This window comes from Aulonocara stuartgranti (genome assembly GCF_965226115.1).
Source record: "Aulonocara stuartgranti genome assembly, chromosome: 12".
In the NCBI taxonomy this organism is placed as follows: domain Eukaryota; kingdom Metazoa; phylum Chordata; class Actinopteri; order Cichliformes; family Cichlidae; genus Aulonocara; species Aulonocara stuartgranti.
The window spans coordinates 8,719,075-8,741,878 of record NC_138948.1 but is presented as its reverse complement, the minus strand read 5'-3'; the positions used below and the strand labels follow the sequence as shown (position 1 = coordinate 8,741,878).

Sequence of the window (22,804 nt, the reverse complement as noted above, 5' to 3'; positions counted from 1 at the left end):
AGTTCATTTTTTTTCGAGCACTTTTTTCAGATAATGTAAACTGTGTCAAACGTTAAGCTGATAGTGAAATAGTTAACTATATATTTTTCTTAAAACACTTATAAATGATATGTTTTCATAAATGCAACACGTGAATGTGTTTACATGCATATTTTTATTAGCTAGAAACTGCTTATTGACTTATTACTTCCACCTGGAGGTTAACTAAGTGTGGACAATGGGAAGAGTGAGGATTGTAAGAACGAAATATTTTTTTATGTATTGCCCTCTGGAGTTAAGAATGTGTGTAACATCACTTCTATGGCTGTGTACATGTGCTGTGTGTGTGTGTGTGTGTGCTGGTGCAATATTTGTATATAAATTGTAATTAAATATGCCATTTGATAAAGCTTAGTAATTCTGGAAAAATGTCTTGCTCTTCCTTAGCTCAACACTTATTATTTTATCTTAACCCTCTGTTGTGCAATATTTCTTACTTACCAATGGTGTCTGCTTTATTTTGCACCTGCACAGTCTAATGCAAACCAATTAACGGTTAAGCTTTAAAGGGCACCTTTTGAATCTCTGTAATGCACTTTTTGCAGTTTCTGCCATCGAGGAGTTAATTATAGCTTTAGCTCTGATGTTCTGGTTAGTGGTGGCATTTTACTGGACTGCAGTATATTCTAGAGTGTGTGTAATATTAAGGGGGGCTGCAACAATGACTGCTGTTTCTCTGATTATGGTTTTTAATGACATTATCCTTCTAGCCTGTCTTAACATGTTAATCCAGTTTTCCCAGGAATCTGAAAATGCAGAAACCTCAGTTTTAAATGAATATAGTGTATGAAGGGCCTGTAATTTGCATTCCTTCATTAAGTAATTTAGTACTTTTCTTTTCCCATATTTACAGAATTAAATGTTACTCTCTGATTGATGCATTTCATTTGGTCTCACCACAATGAAGGGATGACGCATGCATTATACAGTGTGTCGATAAGGATAAACATACCAATGCAGAGCTGTGCTCACAGTAGTCTTAACAGCATGCAAGCTTGACCACATTATAAAAGCACTTACTGTTGGATTAATTGAGTGGTTAGAGTGGCAATGTCTGTAGTGGCGCCTCTTTCCTTAGGCAACTCGACTAAACAATAGGACTCTATTGAAAAGCTTGGAGGTTTTGAATTCCTCTATAGGACCAACTGACTGTTGTTTATTACGGCATAAATATGTCTGCTTACAGTTTTAATTACTCTGTTTCCTAAGTTTCTAGGACGGCAATCAGCGAGGCTGCAGCAGAAATCATTTGTGCACAAAAGAGGCCCTTATTCTAGGAATATTTCCTTTCCTCATCCTCTTTTCCTTCCTTTTCCTGCTTTTTAGTCTCTCGCATTCTTCTAGCACGTATTTCTCTACTGTCTCTGTCTCCACAGGGTGAGTGGGGAGATGATGGAAGCCCTGGGGCAAAAGGCTATCCTGGCAGGCAGGTGCAGTAAATCTAGAGTTGTGGCACTGGTTGAGCAGGGATACACACACACACACACACACACACACACACACACACACACATAGACACACAGACACACGTGTGGAAATAAAACAATAAATGGAGGCCGGCACATTTTTTCTATTGTGACTTCAACTTTTTGAAAAATTAGGGCTGATTTGGGACTTTTGAACAAATCAGATTCCATCTTGTAATTTTTACTTGCTGTCAGAATGATGAACATACTGAGAACTACAGTGGAGCATTGAATTCTTATGTTTTCTTAAGCAAGGAAATAATTACATGTAATAATCCTGGATGGTAGCAAAACTATAAAAAATCTCTGAAACCGGCGCCTCAACAAAAAAACCTAATTTGATAACTCAGAATGAAAAGTGTGTAGCTGCTGATTGAAAAGAAAAATTACCTGTGGTGGAATTTCAGCGATGGATGCCCCTGGTCTTGTGAGAAAATAAAATGTCAAAAGGGTTTCTATCGTAAGCGATACCCTGAAGAAAGAAAAGGTAATAAAAGTGTGACTAATGCCACATGTCCCCAGGTACACGCACACACACACACACACACACACACACACACACACACACACACACACACACACACACACACACACACACACACACACAATAAAAGCTTCTTCTGTCCTTTAAAACTCTGAGCATTATCCCTTGCTTCACTTCTAGGAGTAGTCTAACTGAAGAAGTCAAAGCTGGGAAGTATTAGAGTTTCTCCACATTAGAAATCTATTTTATCTCAGCTTTAAACTCCAAAAACAACTGGTTGGCTATTCCCTCATTTACAACCCTTGAATGTTTAAGATAACTTAGTGTTCAGGCACAGGTCTCTGTGTTTGCCTCTGTGCTTTACTGCACTGACTATGCCAAAACTCCCTGATCCCCTATATGAACTTAGAGATGTGTGGTGGATTAGGTTTTAGCACCCCCTACCATCTGTAGGCTGGGAATCAGGAGGGCTATATGTTTATGTCAAGACTTTACAATTTGCTGTTGGGAGCTCTCCTGAGCAGAAAGTTGATCTTTATAGTTGCAGAGTCATGTTTTGTGCCGGTGCATTAAACGACAGTTTTTCTGGGAAACAGATGTGAATGCTGCTGAAGCATTAATGTTGCAAATGTCAGGGTTTATGCTAAACAGAATTTTAAAGAGGATACAAAATTTAATATCCAAAAGGTGGATGCTAATTGTTAAGTAGACTAGTCAGCCGATTTAAATATATAAATTTACTTGTATGGCATCTCAGATGAATGCAGCTGTTTGTAACTACTGAAATATGTTTTTTTTTATCTATTACAATTAGGGCTTTCCTGGGCCTGCAGGAAAAATGGGGATAAAAGGGGTGAGGGTAAGTAGATGTTGCAGTTCTTCTTGGTGGTGGTGTTGGGATGTGTGTTTTTGTAAGACTCTCTATGGTACTTTGCAAGTCTTTTGCCATTTCTTAATGTTTCCTGTTTTTGTCATGCTCCCTCATGTAGCAGCTACTGATGGCCACAGGGGAGAGCAGCATGTTTCTTCTCTGTTGGACCTTCGCTTTCCTTAAATGAGCTGTGAAAATCATGCTAATTTAATTACCTAACCAGTGTGGTTGTATAAAACACCCAGTGTCATAAACACCACTCATCTTTCCCCGTTAACGCGACGATAATGGTAACAGATGGTTTTCTTCATATAGTTAAAGTATGTTAGAGTCAATACAGTTTTTAGTAATGCTAGCCAGAGATCATAAAACTTTATAGCTGTGCTGCATAATGCATCCAGATGTAAGCTTCTCATTTCATGTCATTGTTATTTCTACTTTTCCACTGAGCAGGTTTGGCACGAAGATCTCCAGAGATCCCTGATGTGAGGGTATGTGCCCTTGGACTACATCGTGGAAGCCAGCACCATGCAGTCCATGGGCATATACACTTGCTTCAAGGTTTGGCTCTTCGAGACCACTCAACTGTAACATAAACCTTGCAGAGCACTGTTGCAGATGGACCCATCACAGCTGAAGGCTTTATAAAGATTTTTAGACACGTGTTAGTGTTATTGACAGTCCTACACAATGCCCAGCATCTTCGCTCAGTCTCATTATGTCCCCTTATCCACCTTTTGCTTTTCCATCTATCTTCGCCTTATCTGTTCCTTTACTCCATCTTTTATTTATCTCTCCAGGGTCACATTGGCATCCCTGGGCTTTTTGGCTTTCCTGGTCCTGATGGCGAGAGAGTGAGTATTAGTGGCTTTGAGAGAGAATACCCGCTGGGCTGCATTATGTCCCAAAAATTATGAAATGGAAATGAGACCCAGATTAGATTTACTTGAATAAAACAAGGGCATTAGATCAAAACACTAAGACCACACTAGGCAAACCTATCCATTACTCTTGAGTAAAAACAATGAATGCACAATTTTGTATCCAATAAGTTGAGCTTCAAATGTCTTATCTGATGAAATAACCTCACCTCATGATCCATTTTATAGCTCTTCTGTTTATCAGAAGTTCAGATTTCAACTTTCTCCTGAACACTTCTGAGGATCATGATGTAATAATATAGCAAACTACAGATCAGCTGTTAAATGGACCCTTTGAGATTGTTTTGTCATCTGCTGATACCAAGCTGAAGGATGGAATTTGAATATTTTATCCCCTACCCCCCCACAGTTGGTAAAGTTTCAAGAAATGGTGTTCTCTGCTTTCAGTCAATAATTTTGTTCTTGTGAGGAGCATCAAAACTACACACCGCCCAATAGATTGAGTCTTATTGCTGAATGTTGTCCAGGTTTTGAAATGATGTACTCTTCTTCTTATCCATTTCTTTCCTGTTCGTAGGGAATTCCTGGTGTTCATGGGAAGAAGGGCAAGATGGGTAGGCCGGTAAAGTTTTCTCTCAACATACTTCTCAGTTATTAATGTAGCCTTATGGCAATGACAGTGTTTGTGATCTATGGGACCTTACTGCAGTGCAGAGCTACTATAAAGCCCATTAAATGACCATTACTCTGACAGAGACTTCAGTTCAGTGTGAAACCCCTCCTGGCCTTACTCGTAAATACATATATGAGGCACAAAAAGCTCAGCCTACTACAGTCTAAGAGGAAGCATAGATTCCTTTAGTACATATCAGAAGATTATAATCATATTCCCACTAAGCTTATTGCTAGTTTAATGTTAAAAAATGCTATCTGTCTATAAATCTCATGATCAGTGCAATTAATTTTCTCTGACTGAAGTTGATTTGGAAACTTTATGTGTTAAACAGTGTGCTTATTACTGTTCTTGTGTTGCGTTAGACTGATAGGCTAATATAATGTGTCAGTTGTGGGTTTGGCCCTCTGGAAGCTCTACCCACAGACGAGAGAGGTCTATTGTCATTGGCGCCTGGAAGCAAATTTCCCGTCCTTCCAAGCTTACATGGAAAATACTAATACTGCACATAACCACTTGTATGAATCACATATTTTTCCCAGGCTTAGTCCGGTTGAACACGATTTTTCAGTCTTATTATGCTGCAATGGTCAGTGATACATGCCAAGGCCTAAGAGTAAGCCCTTCATTGCCAAGTCATGAGCAAGCCATTTCTCTTCCTCTGTGGTGAAAAGTGAGATCAGTTTGTGTAAGAAGTTGGGTTTTTTTTGTTTTCCATCCTGACTCAGCAGCAGTGCAAGAGAACCAGACAAGCAAAAGAGCTGGCACATTCTATCAAATGGGAATATGTGTGATGAAAATTGTCTTTTTGAATTCAGATTTTGAATGACATCAAACTGCTCCCATTTTCTTGTGTCACCCATACAGATAGAATGACTGGCTAGAATTTGCACATAGCTTTGAGAAGAGACTTTCATTGGACAGATCCTATAAATAAATCCTCACTGAGATTTACTGTCGGCACGAGAAAAAAAGAGTTGCATGTGTTTCTGATCAAAACTGAGAGAGTTATTGACAGTTTGGGAGCAGCAAATTTTTCCGTGTTTCTTGTTTTTGCACCAATTACTGTTTATTTCTTGATCCACTTTTGCCTAATTTTCTAAAAAAGGAATGATTGTTTGCCACACAAGCAGCCCCTATCTTTGCCATCTGTTTAAGACTCAAGCCCTTTTTGATCTTTCCCTCTGTAGACACGATAAAAGAGACCTCACCGCAGTTCTGCCATTTATCATTCCCCTAACCCTAACACTTACCTTCTATAGGCAAGTACTGAGGTGTAATGTGCAGTGGGTTGCATGTTGACCTTGGCATACTGACAAGCACACGATGAGCGTGTGGCCTCTTGGCTGCATCACTCCTCTTGTTCTGCCTCTATAATGGAATTACGAGCGCCAAGCAAAAAAAAGAGCACAGTCAGCAATTCCTGGGCCAAGCAGCTTTATTCAGCCATTTAGGCGCGTCCTGGGGGTTTGGTTCGCGGGCTGCTGAGCAATCCCTGCCAGTGCGTGCACACACAGACACTCGTCGCTTGGAAACAATCAGCCATGGAATTTCCTGCCGGTCTCTGGGGAATGAAAATGCTGGGAGCACATCTGATAACTTGGCCTTACTCTGGAAACTTCCGTTTTGGAAAAACACTTTGTTTATCCCCTGTGTTTGCTGTAATAACTTAACTGACATCCCGTGTGATATCTAAATGCATTCAACATCAAAATGGGCATTTTGAGAGAATGAATATAATAAAGACTCTCTCTCTATGGTTACATGACGATGCTGTCTCTTTGTGTGCTCAGGGCTTTCTTGGTGACGTTGGAGAGAGGGGACCACCTGGCCCTGATGGGAACCCAGTAAGTGAAAAGATGTGGATTCCTGCACGATTTACTCATGATTGGTGGAATCCATTTCCTCCCATTTGTCCCTGAAGTCCACAATGTTACACCTGACACAGATTTAATCTGATTTCACATAACGATCACACTGCAGTGTCATTTAGAAGATTACATACAAAATGCTGTAGTGCAACAAACAGGTGCACTTCATACAAATTTTAATGTAGCACTTAAATTTATTTAGTCTACATCAAGTAACCTAGAGGGATAATTCTGAAAAAGTTTTTAACACAGTCAAAACTTAAAGCAGGAACATTTTATACTTACTCAGGACTAACCACGAGTCAGATCTTGGCATTCTCCCTCACTCATCATTATCCATACTGATATGAGGGCACCATCAGCAGTTTCATTCGCCACTCATCTTTCTTTAGCTTGACACTCACCACTTGTGATTGACTGGGTCAGTGTTAGATTGTGATTGGCTGACCTCTGAGAGCATCCCCTGGCTTCATTTCCTCTCTCTCCAGAGAGAAGAGGGGATGTTCCATTTGGCTAAATCCACCTCCTTTCATTCATAGAGAAAGAAAGGAAGCGACAGGAAGGCCACACTGGGCTGTGTGTCATCCATCTCTGTATTGGATGCGTGGCTTGGAGAGGATGTAGGCATAGCATGTGGCTGTGGGGTAGATCATTTGGGCAACAATCTGCTCTGTGTGTTAAGTGCCAAGTCGCTTACTCAGTGCTAAACTGAGATAGAGTAGAGGAAAACATTTTCTCAGGATAAGGAAAATACTAATCAACAAAACAAATATAGAAACATGCCGCATTCAATCGCATCTCGTACTGACAGCTCTATGCTCCTGAGTGTGCACATGTATCTCTTCTTTCTCTTCTTCTTTCCCATTCCTCCTAGGGTGAGCTGGGAGCTCCTGGCCCATGTGGAGTCCCTGGTCTTATTGTGAGTGTTGCGCAGTCCTTGTAACTGATTTCATAAAGTTATATTTGTGGTTTATGCACTTTGATTCGTTGTCTGTTGCTCTCTGCTTTTTCATTTTTCTTCCTTCTAAAATTAGTTCGAAACAACTTTTTTGTGGAGTATTATTTATTTTCTTTCTTTATGAGCATCTGCTATGAATTTAAAACAACACTTGTTTTGCTATTGAACAAAATTCCTCCAAAGGACATTGTTTTAAGGCTGTTGGTGTGATTGTTTGCAGGGAGACATGGGCCCTGTTGGCATTATGGGATTACCTGGACCACCAGGACTCAAGGTAAATGTTCCAGTTTCACTGTTTTGCCTCTGTCTGTTTTTGAGGATTTTTAACTGTAAGTTGTATGCATTTTGGTATTTTAGTGATTGGCCTTCAAAACTTCCTCCAATAGAGGCTAAACTTGCATTGGTCAGACATGGTTAGTCTTGGGATTAATTATGCTACAGAATAGATGTTCCTCAAGCGGCAATCGCTGGGCTGAAAATGATGCCAAGTGGAAGTGCCAAAAATCTCCATTTCTACTAACAGCCAAAAGGGAGTCATGTAAAGATGTATGTAAATGATGGACTGAGCCACCATAACGCCAGTTGGTTTTGGATTGTATTTTGAATCCTCAGTGTTAGTGTTTTGGTCATTACTGTTTTATCTTTGTGGAGGCAGAAACAACCCTGTTTAGTCAAGGGTATCAGGTTGTTTTAAGTTAGCTGACACTAGCAATCTAGGTTAGCAAGTTGCATGCATAAGCTCTACCAGTTCAAGACACAGACGCCCATTAATACAGACTAATAAAATAGCAGACTTAGTGTTGGGGGAAGCCTCGAGTGACCATTAAAGGAACTGGTGGTCAATCCCGATACACTACCATATTAGAAAGGCAAACTAAACTGCATTGGAAAGCATACAGCCTCAAACCAAAACAGTTTTCCCTGTGTAGCTGTGTATGTGTCTGTTTGTTGCACTTGTGCCGTTTATGAATACAGCTTGCTAACTACGTTTGCTTGCTTTTACTTACTTAGCATTTTGCACTCTTAGCAAATGCAGTAACGTTTAGCACCAAAAAATCACTTGGTGACTGTTGTTGAGGCTTCAGAGCACAGAGATCATGACTTATCTTTCAGGTCTGGCTGTGTCCATCTTTAATACACCCTTGTGAACAGGGAAACATGACAGCGCTTTTTTTCTTTGCTTCTAAGGGAGTACCTGGAAATACAGGGGAACAAGGACTGAAAGGTGATAAGGTGATCTGCATATGTCTTTCTCAAACTACTACCTTTCTCTACAAAAGAATGGTTAATGTGAGAAATCACAAAATTGTATCTCTCTCCTGAGAAAGCTAACATTTAAGGCAAAGCTATAAAGCATGTGCTAATCATAGCTCCTTGTTGATAGAATTTTTCTCTTATTAGCATTCACACTATTTTCTATGTTTATTTCTGTTTCCAGGGGGATGTTGGCCTGCCAGGAGAGCCGGGAGAATGTGGATTCCAAGGGGACAAGGTAGGTGTATTTTTGTATGTGCTCAGGTGATGGCGCAGATCATCCATTAATAAGATTATGGATTTAATGGCTGGCTTCTCGTAAATGCATCTGTTTGGGTCCGTGTCAGATTCCCCTCAGCAAGATGATTCACTCCAGATTGCTACCAATTAGACCAGCACAGAGTGTGTCATCTTTGCAACCATCTGTGTGTGCATGGATTAATGGGACTTGTTGTAAAGTCTCTTGTACTGCTCTCTTAAAGGGAAGTACAAACCATTTACTATAGCCGTGTACCAGGTTTAGGCACTAAAAGGTAAACAGTCTTTCACAAATGCCTCCAATGTATCAAATAGGCTTTGCACAGTACTTTTTGTTTTGATGCATTTGATGCCCCTTTTTGTCTTGTTAACTGGCATTTATGTTACAGGGCAGCCGTGGCTCACGTGGGTTGCCCGGTCCTTGTGGAAAACCTGGACAACAGGTATTTTACCTTCCACATGCTTATGATTTACAATTATCCATTGTGGATAGTTTCATGCAGGAAAACTCCATTCAGTATAGTTGAAACCTCATTTAGTTAACATCTAACTGGATTGCAGTAATGGCTCCCCCAGAGCCAGTGCAGTGAATTGGAATTTATTTGATTAAAATTATTTAATTAGTGATGTTGCAGTGATCTCTAGACTGAACATTATAACCTTATTTAGAAATAACAGATATTTCTTTTCTCAAGCAAGAAAACATTTGCTTTGCCTGCTTTGCAATTAAATTATGATGTGAAGGCAGTTTCTCCTTTTTAAACTCCGGATGAGAATTTTGTTCTGAAAGCATAGTGGTGCACTCAAAGGATCCAGTGAGTCTTAAGATGCTCTCAAGAAAAAAAGGCTGGTCTTCTTGAAGAAAGATGAGCAGAAATCTTCAAACGTATACAAAAGCAAACTTTATGCCCTTATGTGTGTGTGAGAATTTTGGTCTAATCAGGCACATATAGCTCAACTCTTCAAAGAGTAGGGCACAGGCAAATTCCCAGTGTGAACGCTCTCTGAGCTTTGGCACTTATGCAATCTAAAAGTTTCCTTAATGTTTTCAGTGCTCTCTGATCTGATTTGAGGTTCTTGCATAGAAAACTAAGCCTCATGCTTGCTTGATCTGCTATGTGATTTATGCATCTTTCAGCAATGATAACAGCCATTCCAAGGAGCTAAACTCATTCTTCATATCAGGATCTTATCTGATTTTCCCTTGTTTGAGGGATTTGTTGTCTGGTGCAATGAAAATTAAATTTCCTTTATTCTGCATTGACGTAACCTTGAATTGCATAACATGTTTACAGGTGCTAAAGGGCAGGTTTATTATAACTGAAAAAAATGAAGATGTATTGGATTGTTTCATTAAAATGCCACATTATGTTGGTTCCACAATCTAGTAAATGTGCAAATTTTAGCTTTGTTGTTGTTGTTTTTACATTTTTAATTCTAATCTTGGTGATAATTGTGTGACATTTTTAAGGGCAAACCTGGTGAGAAGGGTCCTGTTGGTTTACCTGGTCCTCCTGGCCTAGAGGTAGGAATTATAGATACATATAGATTATAGTCACATACAAACATTTTATCTAAATACAGGAATTTGAAATGGTCCTGAGCCAAACCTCATTTCTTTATATTTGCTAGGAAAAGGGGTGCAGTGATTTACCGAAACCTGCAAACATAGAAATACACTCAAAAATGGTGTTGAAAGTCAATGTTTTGTATGACCACCTACTCTTTAACACAGCCTGAACTCTCTTGGGCAAGCTTTCTTCTAAATCCTTTAAGTAGCCTTCGGGGATAGTTCTTCAGGCTTCTTGAAGGACATTCAAAGCTCTTCTTTGAATGTTGGCTGCCTTTTGTTCCATTCTCAAGTTTTCATCTAGTAGCTCTTTGGGAATCAACTTTTTGGCTTTTTCTTGTAGATTCAACTACAGAAACGGGTGTGAATTATGTATTTTTGCAACAGACTGCTGGCAACAAAGTGCCTGAAGATAAAATTTAGAATTGATTCTTGCTAAGTTGCTAAACACAACAATGGTTCATCTCTTGAGTTAGGTGTTTCATAGGTCAGTGTTAAGTCACTTAACAAATAAAAACATTCCTCTGAAAATGGTCAGGTATAAGAATTGGACTGAAAATGAGCAAAAAAGTAGCCAATGTCCACAGAAAACTCTAAAAAGTCTTCAGAAAGCCTGGCTAACTATTGATAAATGGACTGGTTCTTGTGGAGTGTTTTTCCACACAAGCACTCAAAGTGCTTTACACAATATGCTTCATTCACACACATTGATATAAGCTTTTTCTTTCTATGTATAAGTGCTTTCAATCTAACATTCACACTTGGAGAGAAACTTGGGGTTCAGGATCTTGCCCGAGGATATTTTAGCCTGCAGACAAGAGCAACCAGGGGTCAAATCACTAACCTTCCAATTAGTAGATGACCTGCTCTACCTCCCGAGTTTTAGCTTTCTCATGACAACTCAGGAATTGCACAATGCTTCCTGGAAACAAAATCTGAAGAAATGAGGAGTTGCTCAAGACTTTTGCTCAGTGCTGTTTATCATTTTAACAGTTTAGAGTAGCATAAACCATTCTACCATATGGTGATATAACTGGGGTTCATTTCTTGTTATTTCTGCAGGGCTTTCCAGGTGACATTGGCCCACCAGGACAAAATGGCCCTGAAGGTCCCAAGGTTAGTAGAACCACATCAGCTCAATTAGAACCACAGAAATTAACTGAACCCTGAACCTCAATGTCTCATTAATAGGGAAAACAAGGAGCAAGAGGTTTGCCAGGTCCAAGTGGAACTTCAGGACTTCAGGTGTGGTTACATTTAAAAGTTCATTTAAGCTGAAATAAATGTTTCTTTATGTAATGTTGACTTTTTTTTATTTGTTTTTTTTGGTCAGGGTGATGAGGGGCCAGTTGGGCCAGCTGGACCCGCTGGACCCGAGGTGAGTACAACCTAAGACCAGACACAACAATAACAAAGTTGTCATTTAAAACCTCAGCACTTACTACGCTCATGTGTCTCTGCCTAAATTAGCATTGGAGGAGTAACTTTGACCAATTATGGATAGTAAGTCCTTTGGCTGACTGATCTCCTATTGTTTTCCAGATGTTTTCAAAGACTTCCTATTGGACACTCTGTACTCATATTACCAGATTGGTCAGCAAATTGCTGCCTCCTGTCTATCATAAAAAGAACGTGTAAGCAAACAAGAGTGTTGTAAACAAAAGAAATTCTTTAAAAAGTATCTAATGATTGAGTTATTTTTTAAGATAAATGCACAAGAAAGATAATTATAAAGATAATTAGATAATTTATTAAATCTATTTAAGAGTGGAGTCAAACAAGTTCCCGTTATTGTTTGTTTATCAATTGACTTCAACAGATGTAGATTTTTTATATCTGAATTGTGACCATTGTTGATAAAGATGCTATTCAAGCCAAATGTGACTTTATAAAAGACGAATAGGATGACTTTGAACTGCTCCACAGTATAAAAAAGTCCACAGTGACCGTCTCTGTCCAAAAATGTGTTTGTTTGGAGTCATCCCAGGCTAAACAATAGAGAAGCCTTTTCCAATAAAACAATCTATTTTTGCAGTGGTAGACTTCAGTCTGCCATCTCCCAAAAGTAAAACCCACAAGTGAATATGAAAATACAAACACAAATGACCCAAAGAGTTTTGTGAGTAATAATAAGCCTTTGATGCTAGAAATACCTCTTTATTTTTTGAATCATTAGCTGTCTTAAAGGGGTGCCTTTGTTTTGGCATCAAATGTTGGTTTGTTTTGTGTCGCAGCCTCTTGAGGGAAGCAACACCTTTTTACTGGAGATACAGAGTTTATTGTTTGTTGTGTGGAGCTTCAGTACACTTCTCTCTGTCATTTCTGCTTTCTGTTCAGGGCAGGCCGGGGAGGCAGGGATTCCCTGGACTGACGGGCACAGATGGACTCAAGGTCAGACTTAATTGTCATACGTTCACAGACGAACCGTTGTCACCGTAACTGAACACTCTCTCCCTGGTTTTCTTTTATGATAATGTATCATCTGAATATGTATAAATTAGATGTTAATTCCCTGCTACCACAGGGGAACTGGCCTCTAAGCACATTTCAACTGAATTGCACTAAAAACGAAAGGCATGAATAAGTTTGTGATATGCTAATTGGCTGCTTTGCTGTAGGGTGAGACCGGGATAACTGGCGAGGTCGGAAAGCTTGGCGAGAGGGTAAAGGCTTTTCTCCCTCTTTTTTGCTCGTTTCTGTTTGATGCTCACAGTGTGTGTCTGTTTTGTCAGTGCCCCAGAGCTGTGCAGCCTATTATGAGAATTACAAGTTCATAAGACTAAGAGAAATAAGACACAGTTAAGACAGCATTTTTTCTCTCCCTCAGGGACTGCCTGGTTTTATTGGGCCTGTCGGAGAGATGGGTATTGCGGGAGAAAAGGTTAGCGCGGTCTAAATGTGTCATTCTTTGCTACTGTCACAATTTGTAGTCTCGTTTTGACCTTTTGAAATCTTTTCTGTAGTGCTGTATGGAGTGGGCCAGCAAATGCACAAAAATATATTGAACACAGTTTTTCAAATAAGTTCTCATGCAAGTAAAATTGCTGTCTTGTGGTTGTACGCGTGCACCAGCCGATCACCAGTTATAGTTTGAGTAAGATTTGTAATATTTTTCATGTTTCTGTATAAATATGACCTAATTCATCATCAGATATTAACACAAGTCCCAAAAGTAGATGAATTCAACTGAGATAAACATATACAATTTAATTATTATCAATTTATTTTTTGATGGAAATGATCCAATCATACATTGACCTTTGACTAGCCACATCTAATCAGTTCTCACTGAGTCCAACTGAACTTGGAATAAATAGTAATGAAATTCTAGATCACAGTAAGCTTGACCAAAATTTAATCTGCTCAACTGAATGATAGTTTTAAAGATGTTCCAGAAATATTGCACTCATAAGAACTGGATGTACAACCTAAAAAAGTGATCCCACCTGCAATGACTGTTGCCCACATGGAGACATTAAAATTTGCATATTTGCTAACTTTCTCCATATAATGTAATTGTACATTTCTGATAAAACAAAAGCAACAATTTGAGAGCATTACTTTATTATGTTGTTACTGGGTATAATTAAATGTTTTGACATATATTTGACTGTTGGATCGGTTGCAATCCTACTTCCGTTTCCCTAATCGTGGCTTTTGGTACTTCAGGGTGATCGAGGGAACACAGGCGTCCCCGGGCCACCAGGTGAACAGGGGCCGATGGTAAGGAGTAAGTCTGGACCCCATCTCTCATACCAGGGGGCATTCTGTTGTAAAGGGTTGGGGTGTGATAACAGATTTGATTTATCATGTCACATCTGAGGACTTATTTATGCTTTCTTTGAAAGATTGTATAGATATCATTCAAGTAACGTTGTTTCATCAGGGTCACCCTGGAATACCTGGTGAGATGGGGCCACCTGGACTGCAAGGGATTCCAGTAAGTTTACCATTATTACTATCTGTATCATAGCTGTAGAGAAGGTAAACTGTCTTGGTGTGTGTGCATGTGTATGGTGTGGCTATACTAACCTATTGTGCCATCTACACTAACAGACCTTATCTAATCCATGAAAACGGTGCCTGTATGCAGTCTCAGATTGCACTTCTCACCGCACCCAACTACACTGGTGCTATGTTGCATTTCTCTTGCTTCTGTAGAGATACTTTCAATTTAGTTTTATTTATAAACTGAGATTTCCTAGAAGATGAAAAAACAAACCTTACAATATTAGAGAGAGAGAACTCCAACGATCAGACGATCTTATACGAATAAGCGCCTGGCAACAGTGGGAAGGAAAAACTCCCGTACAACAGGAAGACATCTCTGGTAGAACCAGGCTCAGGGAGGTACAGTACTGTACTGCAACCGTTTGGGGGGTAAGGAGAAAGTGAAGATCAAAATAGAGAGTTTAGGCCTAAACACAAATTACAGGAGAGAGCAGACAAAAGCTAGTTTCATGCAGCAGTGGCATGCAAATGCATCAAGAGTAAAAAGAGGGGAGTGGAGAAAGAAATGCTCAGTGCATTATGGAAAGTCCCCCAACAGCCTGATCTGATAGCATCTTCACAAGATGGTTTAGAGTGACCTGATCTAGCACTAATTCTAAGCTTTATTGAAAATAAAGTTCTTAAGCAGAATTTTAAATGTAGATTCCAAACTCGGAGCTGGTTCCACAGGAAAGAGGCCCAATAGCTGAAGACTCTGCCTCCTGTAGTGGCTACTTTCGGCTGCTGCCATGTCACAAAGGGTTGCCACAGAAGGTATTTCCACATGTTTGATTTGGCAGTTTTACACCGGATGCCCTTCCCGACACAACCCCAAAGGGCAGCTAAAGTTTCTGCCTCTTATTCTTTTTTTTGCGTTATTTTTTTTTATAGATTGATTTTCAAAAAGACAAAATGCTGATGGACACTTTGGGACAAACTACAAAACAAGACAACACAGAGTTGATACAGAGATTAGAAGAGATGTGTGTGGTTAAGTGTGAGAATGTGCTTTTCGGTTTAGCTTGACATCAATGTGATAGAAAGGGAGCAGAAAAAAAGTCACACAGTAATAGTTCAATATGATTATATGGTGTTGTGTTTTTTTAGCAGCCTTTGATGGTTGACAACATATAAAAAAAGTGAGGTAGTTGCATCTAAGTCTCCATTTTCAAACTCAAAGAATATTTTTTCATACACATGCAGGGGCCTCCAGGTTCCCGGGGATCTGTTGGTATCAGAGGACCCAAAGGCAGGAGGGTAAGCAAATGGAAGCTATAGTAAACGATGATATCTCCATTATGTGACTCTTAATTACTGTCTGTTAATAAATAATACACCATAATTATGTTTGCACCCAGCAAATGAAATTAGCATCATGATCCATGTCCAGTAACCTGCTAAAAGGCACCATGGCTGCTAAACACTAGTGTCACTATTTCTGTTGAAATGCTAGCTTACACTTCTACAGTCTTACTCAGCCTCTGCCATTACTGTGACTGCTTAAAGCCCTGATTTATTGTAATTGTAATTTTACATCCCCAGTTGCAGTAACAATAGTTGTTTTTTCTTTTTTTTCCACAATAATGAGAAGATGAACTGTGTAACATTACCTCAGCTCTAATTGTCTCCAAAAGATCCAGACATAATGACGTCTCTTAAAGTACTTTTCTATAATGCAAAACCACAGATCATTTTAGAAGATAACCTCAGTGAGCCTCCATCTGTATATCTTTCTATATAGAAGATGTAGCAGCTTATCTCAGAATCTTGCTGCATCTGCAGGTTTAAATCTGTCACTGGTGCTTCATTGTTTTCCAGCTTTGCATAATATAATTAAGGAGTTATAGACTTTAATGGAAGAGTGCAAAATTTTGGACAAAATAAATAATTGATCTAATATGTCATTTTAGCCACATTTTTACCCCTCAGCCGTTAAAGGCTAATGGGGTATAGTTGTCACCCAGGTGGGCATGGTGGGCGCGTGATGTGGACACCCAAGTTTGTGAATGCAGTAACTTGAGAATAAGGTAATGTAAGATTTTGAATTTGATACCAAAGGCGTAGCTACTAAAAATCTCAGTTGAGTTTGAATCTCAGTGACCTCAACCTCAAGATCAAGGGTCAGAGGTCAAGCTTGCTGAAAAACCTTTGACTATGATAACTCGTGAATGAAGCGGTGTAGGAGTTTTAAATGGATACCATAGGTGTATCATAGTTTGAATCTGTGACCTTGACCTCTTGGTTGAGGTCAAGGGGTCAAATTTTCTGAAAATCCTGTATATGCGAATAACTTGGCTAACTTTGAAATAACTTTGAAACCGATACCTCAGGTGCATACATAGGAGGCTGAGGGCTACCACGGGTCGCTGCCAGTATTTTTGTTTTGTTTTTTCCAGGTACTCACCCACTTGGTGGAAAGACTTAATTTGTCCCTAATGATTCATCTCACATGCAAAATATATCCATATGTGACTGCTATACATTTGTGTCTGTTATAGAAATAATTTTTATAAGTACCTACACACATACAAACATTAAAGTTTTCACAAGCCTGCAGCATCCTGTGAAAACCTGCATATATATCATATCATATATCATGATTCAGTAGCTTGTAGAAAAGCTTTTAGCATCAGTAAACTGAAGTAGTCTTTTTCTATATTATTTTATCAGACTGTCAGTTTTTGAGGGACTTTTGTTACGGAAGCGTTTATGGTCTGAAAAGTTTCCTCGTCCTGTGACTATAAAATAAGTCCAAGCCATCATCCTTCCACCACCATTCTCGATAATTCGTATGAGATGTTGACACGTTGTATTTGACTTTCACCAGAAGTGACGCTGGCATTACGACCAAACATCTCCCACAAGGTCTTGTCTGACCAAAGTATATTGTTCCAAAGGTCTTGTGGATTGTTCAGATGCAACTTTGTAGACCTAAGCTGTGCTGCCATGTTCTTTTTACAGAGAAGAGGCTTTCTCTTGGCAGCTCTTCCAAATAAGCCAAAATTCTGTCTTTATGTATTGGTACTGTCGTGAACTTTAACTTTTGTTGTGCTGACTGAGGCCTGTTCAGTTTGACATGTAGGGTTTTTTTGGGGTTTTTTTGCAATTTCTATAAGAATTAGACAGTCTGAATCAGATATGAGTTTGCTGAAATGTCCACTCCTGGGAATATTGTGGCATTATGTCAACATGTGGTCACTTGCTGATCATTTAGTGAAGGGTAATTTGCAGCACCTGGTGGATACTTTCCTTCTTAATTCCTATGGAAGCAGTAAAGGTGTACCTAGTGTTTCATAGGGCTCTGAAAGAGTGCAGTGAAAACTTCCTTTTTTACATGACTGTAATAAACAGGACTTTTATATGTTTTTGTTTGCCCTTGTTATGTTGTACTTCTACAGGGTCACAGAGCTCAATGCTTTTATCCTGCCTAATTACTATAAATAGAACTAAATTTTCAGTCATCACATTAGGCATTTTAGGTATTTGCAGGTTATTCATTAAAATAATTTTCTTTCTAGTGATTTGACTGCACCATTCATTTCTTTTTTCTTTTTTTTAAGAAATAAAGAAAGACTGAGTGCGAGTGAACTTCAAACTAATGTTCCTGTCCCAGTTAAAAGGATGTGAAAAATGATTATCAGTGGAAGGATGGATGGATGCTAAATGTTTGCACTTTAGATGTTCAGTCTGAATAAATAACATAGTCAACCTTGTCTTTTGTGCTAAATAAGTGAAAAAAATGATTGTAGGTGAAGTTAGATTAGAAATCTAATGACATTGTATGAATCTGTTTAAAGATTTGTTGGAAACAAGTCAGAGTATCTTGAATTATGATCACTTACTCTCCTATTATGCATCAAGAAAGTGAGACGTGATTTAAAAAATTATTTAAACAGGAAACAGTTAAAATGATCCTACTGACGTGTAAATATTTCTCATTATCAGACAAAACATTATATTTAAGGAAACAGACTTTTTGAGTGAATCTATTAATCTCAATTTCAGTTTCTTATTAAATTAAATGTATATTTTACAACCTGTTTAACACAAGTTTTGAACACAAGCTGAACACAGTTACTACCTCAAAAGGTTTCTCACTCCTAACACTGCTGAGTTTCTGAACAACAGAAAGCATAATTTTATTCTGACAGCTTAATGGAAATAGCATTAAATTAGCGCTCTGTATATATTCTACTCTGTCTGTTTGCATTATTTAGGATACTTAGAAAAGGAAAAAGAACTAGAATCACACAGAATCAGTTCTTAAGTATTGACTAAACAGTTTTATTCATTTTAAAAGCAAGTATGAATCAGCTAAAGGATTTTTAGCCTTTCCCAAGGCTTCTTCAAAATTACTTTAGTGTGAAGGCAGCACTGCTGTGCGTAGTCTTGGAAAAATGAGGACAAAGTGTTCACAGTGTGGGCACTGTGTGGAGCTAATATCCAGATGCAAACTATTTGCTAAATAGCCACAATCTTTGATGATGTCTCTCCAGTGTGGGCTAAACCATAGTATGCAATCAAACCAGAAGCACTGCCTCCCAGGCTCTGCTAAATGGGAATGACAAAAATGGAGATTAATTGCCCAAAATCATTAACTTTATTTGTTAAACAACATCCCCTTTAGGTCTGTTAAAGGCCAGTGTTTCTCAAACTATTCCTCAGCTTTTATTTCTTTGCATAGGGTCCAAGAGGTCCAGATGGCCCAGTGGGGGAGAAAGGATCTACAGGAATAAAGGTGAGCACATGGTCAAAAAAATCAAAGGTGATGCTAGTTACAAGATACGCAGAGTGTGATGTTCAGTTAACGCGCAGGGATTCATTGCTGGTCATATTATTCTGCAGCTGCCTTTGAGGAATGTTTGTCATTAGGTTTCCTGATTACGCACATCAAATATGCTCCATGAAAAACAAATGGCTCAAATTTCTGCAGAGAAAACGACAAATCATGAGAATCTTTACAAGAGACTTTGTTCTGAAGACTGTGGTTATTAACTGTTTTTAGCATCTGAAGAATCTTTAGAGGGCACTCTTGTTAAAAACAAATTTAACAACTGAGTCTTAAATCAAAGAGCATTAAAATATTGATGGTGCTGGTAGTGCTTGTCAGTGAGAAACACTTAAACTCTGGGGGATTTGAAAAAGCTCAGTTAACCGATGGTTTTTTTTTTTTCTTTGCAGGGCCCTGATGGTCCACGAGGAAAATTGGGCCTCCCTGGAGACATGGTGACGAAATTTCTTCTAACAGTAATTTTTTGCATTAGCACAAATCCTGGTTGCATTTGATCATTTAGCCTTCCAGCTTTCTCAGAAATAGCATTTCAGATAAACGGGCACTGTTGATACTGTAGAAGTTCAGTATTTAATGTTGCATGTATATGATGATCATCAGGTTTGGTTCCACTGTGATGGAAGCATTACTCCAGCTGTAATGTCCTCAGCTGGTTCACAGTGTTCTGCAGATTCTTAAATGAACAAATAATTCATTTTATTACACTTTTGTAATGTATTAACCATTATTAGTTGAGCAGTGAGCGTTGCAAAAGTTACATAAATAACCTTCCTGTCATTTTCGGGTCAAATCGCCTCAATTTACAACTTAAAACACTCAGAAATATTGTGTTTTACATCTGATTGCCTCAAGGCCTTATGGCATCCTCCACACTATGCACTTGAAAATATAAAAGTGATGACCCTGGCCCCTGACCCCCTGAATGGCCCACTGAACGACTCATTGAACTGAATTTGGTGGTGAAAAATGTCTGTTATGCTAATTTAAGAGCTGCTAAAACTGACTAGTCAATTTTGACCAGAAACGCTAAAGTAAGAGGGTGGGTGTGCACAAAACTGGAGGGATAAAAGTAAAAATACAGTAATGTAAAAATGGTCAATTAAAGGTAAACACATTTCTTTAAATATAAATCTAAAGTAACTGACAGCAAAGATCGTTTACACTTGCAGCAATTTATTTTAGTACATGCAGCAACAGGCAGGTCCAGCAGTTCAGCGGTGCAAAATCACAATTTGATCTTATCGTGTTAAAAGCATTGGCACTGTGATGGGAGAAATGCATTTTTTTCTTACTGAGGCACCCCCACTCTGGTGGTAGAGACTAAGACAAGAGGAAAAGGAATTGAGGATGTGCGGTTTGGAAAATGAGAAAGGGGCCAAGTTTGGTGTGAATATATACAACAGTTGGTGAGATATGATCTCAGGTTCTGTTTAATATCAGTTGGCTGTAACAGTCTTAAAGCTCCATTAGATCATTTTTGTTCTGGGTTTGAACACAATCAGGTCTGAATTAGGTTATTTTTTTTTAAACTTATTGATACATTTCAAAATGACTGTCACTTCAATTATTTGACATGAACGCTTGGCAGTTCTTACTCTTGGCACCTCCTGGTTATTTGGCAAATACATCAGCAGTTATTAGGCATAAGAAAATAATGAAAGCAAAATGCACTCACACAAATTTGGGTCCAGATTCCATTTACCAAACTTGACTTTGATGGATAGAAACTTTACCAAGATAATTTCCTGTTTGTCAGGAAATGGTTGTGGTTCTAGTGGCTATCAGAGATTTCAATGCAAAACGTAGCTGTAACGTTAAACCTAATCGAGGATAGAGAGAAAGTGAACCAAGCCCTATCCTAATTTTAACACATGGAAACAACACAATTATATCTAACTGGCTACTCACATTTCAAAACCTATTTTTCTGTGTGTGTCATTGTCTGCAGGGAAGACTTGGTGAGCCAGGTGAATCTGGGCCTAAAGGATTTCAAGTAAGTTATTGGGGCTAACAAAGCTTTCTTTTAGGTCAGTGTTGAATTTGTTGTAAGCAATAGTAGTGGATAAGACATAGGTGTGCGTTGTTTATGTTTATCTCGTGGGGGTTATAGCATTTCAAAATATTTATGAGTACCTGGAGTGTGGGTGTAACAAATGGCTATTATTTTCAGGGTATCCAAGGCCACTCTGGACCTCCAGGAGCCAAAGGACTTGCAGGAGAGCCAGTGAGTTTTAGTACTTTTTTGAAGCTTTAACAATAGCTGCTTTTGTTGGTCACATTTTTTCTCTGGTGTTCACTCCATGTGGTTTAGTTATGCAAAATCTAGCTGTTGCAGAATTTCTTAGAAGATACGTCATAAATCAGTATCTCATTGTCTACTATAACTCAGAGCTCTGTAGCAGCTACTATGCACCCTACGTGCCCCTGCATATTTAGACTGATTTTCTTCATTTTTGACCCTACTTAGGAACTTCTATCCTGTTTGAAAAAGCCTTAGACAGCCTAATCCTCTTTCTCTCATGCTTCCCAAATCTCACAAACACAAGCAGAAAAGTAGTGAGTTGGAGACAAGTTGATTTACACCATCTCCTTCCTCCTTCCCTGGCAGCCTTATTGTAGCCTCACTGTGTCTCTATGACAGCAGCCCAGTTTTTACATCTTTTAGGAGTTTTGGCTCTGTGTTGTGATGGCTGCAGATTAACTTATATTCACAAATCCAAACTTTCTGCCTATTACTTGTTTCTTTTCACCTGTTCTTTTTACTCTTTTAATGTCACTTTCAGAGGTTTGTCCAAGATTAGAAAATGCTCTTAACCTTTTTATTGAGGCTCCTGTTTTATTGCCACAGGGACCAGCAGGGCCACCAGGAACGACTGGGCCACTTGGGGAGATTGGGCCGAGTGTAAGTTGATCACACAGTCTGTGTAAAGCCTCCAACTGACTTTTACATTTGGATAGAATAATAAAGCTGTGACTGTTCCTAACAGGGGCTACCAGGGAAGACCGGAGAGAGAGGACCGCCTGGTGATCTTGGAGAGAAGGTGACGAGGATGATATGTTGTCAGAATTGCACTTTTTTTTTATTGAATTATAATATCAAAACTGCCTTTGATGATTTAATCATGTCATTTGTGTCTCCAGAAAGGTCACATTGTTTTAGGTCTACTCTGGGATCATTGAGAAATTGTGATTTATTTGCTTTATGCTTTACAGAAATATATAGTACTGAATACATTCAGACTCATTTTCCCCAAATTATCGGTAGCATAAAATGTAAAGAAAATCAGAATACAGTACAGCAATGGTACAAGACTATTTATTATTATTATTTTAAAGCCTGTATGTATCGATCAGCATTAATGGCACCTATGTGTCCATATTACTTGCGCTAAAGCAGCCCAATACAATCAGGGATGTCAGACGATTCCGCTCCTCTTTAAACCAGAGGATGCGGTTTCCAGGATTTCCAAAAAGAATTTCAAATAAGGCCACAGGATTTTCCTGTCTTTTTTCCATGCATAGTGAGCTCAAGCCCAGGAGGCAGCAGCAGTGTTTCTGGATCTCGTTTATATGGTTATTCTTTTGCCTAATAGTTTTAATTTGCATTTGTACATGTAGAGATGAACAGGGCTCAATGGCAGCGGGTTTCAAAAGTGTTCCTGAGCCCATGCAGGGCTCTGCGCTACAAAATCATGCC

At 38.9% G+C, this 22,804-nt stretch overlaps 1 protein-coding gene across 3 annotated transcripts in view; it reads left to right on the top strand.

Moving 5' to 3' along the window:
* Positions 1-22,804, top strand: part of col27a1b (collagen, type XXVII, alpha 1b) — a 68,322-nt gene that overhangs the window by 27,260 nt on the left and 18,258 nt on the right. For all 3 annotated transcript variants that reach the window (XM_082553937.1, XM_082553936.1, XM_082553938.1), the window contains 26 exons: positions 1,416-1,469; positions 2,804-2,848; positions 3,661-3,714; positions 4,319-4,363; positions 6,208-6,261; positions 7,160-7,204; positions 7,464-7,517; positions 8,432-8,476; positions 8,682-8,735; positions 9,145-9,198; positions 10,227-10,280; positions 11,388-11,441; positions 11,517-11,570; positions 11,659-11,703; positions 12,663-12,716; positions 12,944-12,988; positions 13,153-13,206; positions 13,995-14,048; positions 14,212-14,265; positions 15,519-15,572; positions 19,000-19,053; positions 19,497-19,541; positions 21,056-21,100; positions 21,278-21,331; positions 21,956-22,009; positions 22,095-22,148. In XM_082553937.1, the coding sequence (XP_082410063.1) occupies positions 1,416-1,469; positions 2,804-2,848; positions 3,661-3,714; positions 4,319-4,363; positions 6,208-6,261; positions 7,160-7,204; positions 7,464-7,517; positions 8,432-8,476; positions 8,682-8,735; positions 9,145-9,198; positions 10,227-10,280; positions 11,388-11,441; positions 11,517-11,570; positions 11,659-11,703; positions 12,663-12,716; positions 12,944-12,988; positions 13,153-13,206; positions 13,995-14,048; positions 14,212-14,265; positions 15,519-15,572; positions 19,000-19,053; positions 19,497-19,541; positions 21,056-21,100; positions 21,278-21,331; positions 21,956-22,009; positions 22,095-22,148 (1,332 nt within the window). The remainder of the gene's footprint in view (positions 1-1,415; positions 1,470-2,803; positions 2,849-3,660; positions 3,715-4,318; positions 4,364-6,207; positions 6,262-7,159; positions 7,205-7,463; positions 7,518-8,431; positions 8,477-8,681; positions 8,736-9,144; positions 9,199-10,226; positions 10,281-11,387; positions 11,442-11,516; positions 11,571-11,658; positions 11,704-12,662; positions 12,717-12,943; positions 12,989-13,152; positions 13,207-13,994; positions 14,049-14,211; positions 14,266-15,518; positions 15,573-18,999; positions 19,054-19,496; positions 19,542-21,055; positions 21,101-21,277; positions 21,332-21,955; positions 22,010-22,094; positions 22,149-22,804) is intronic.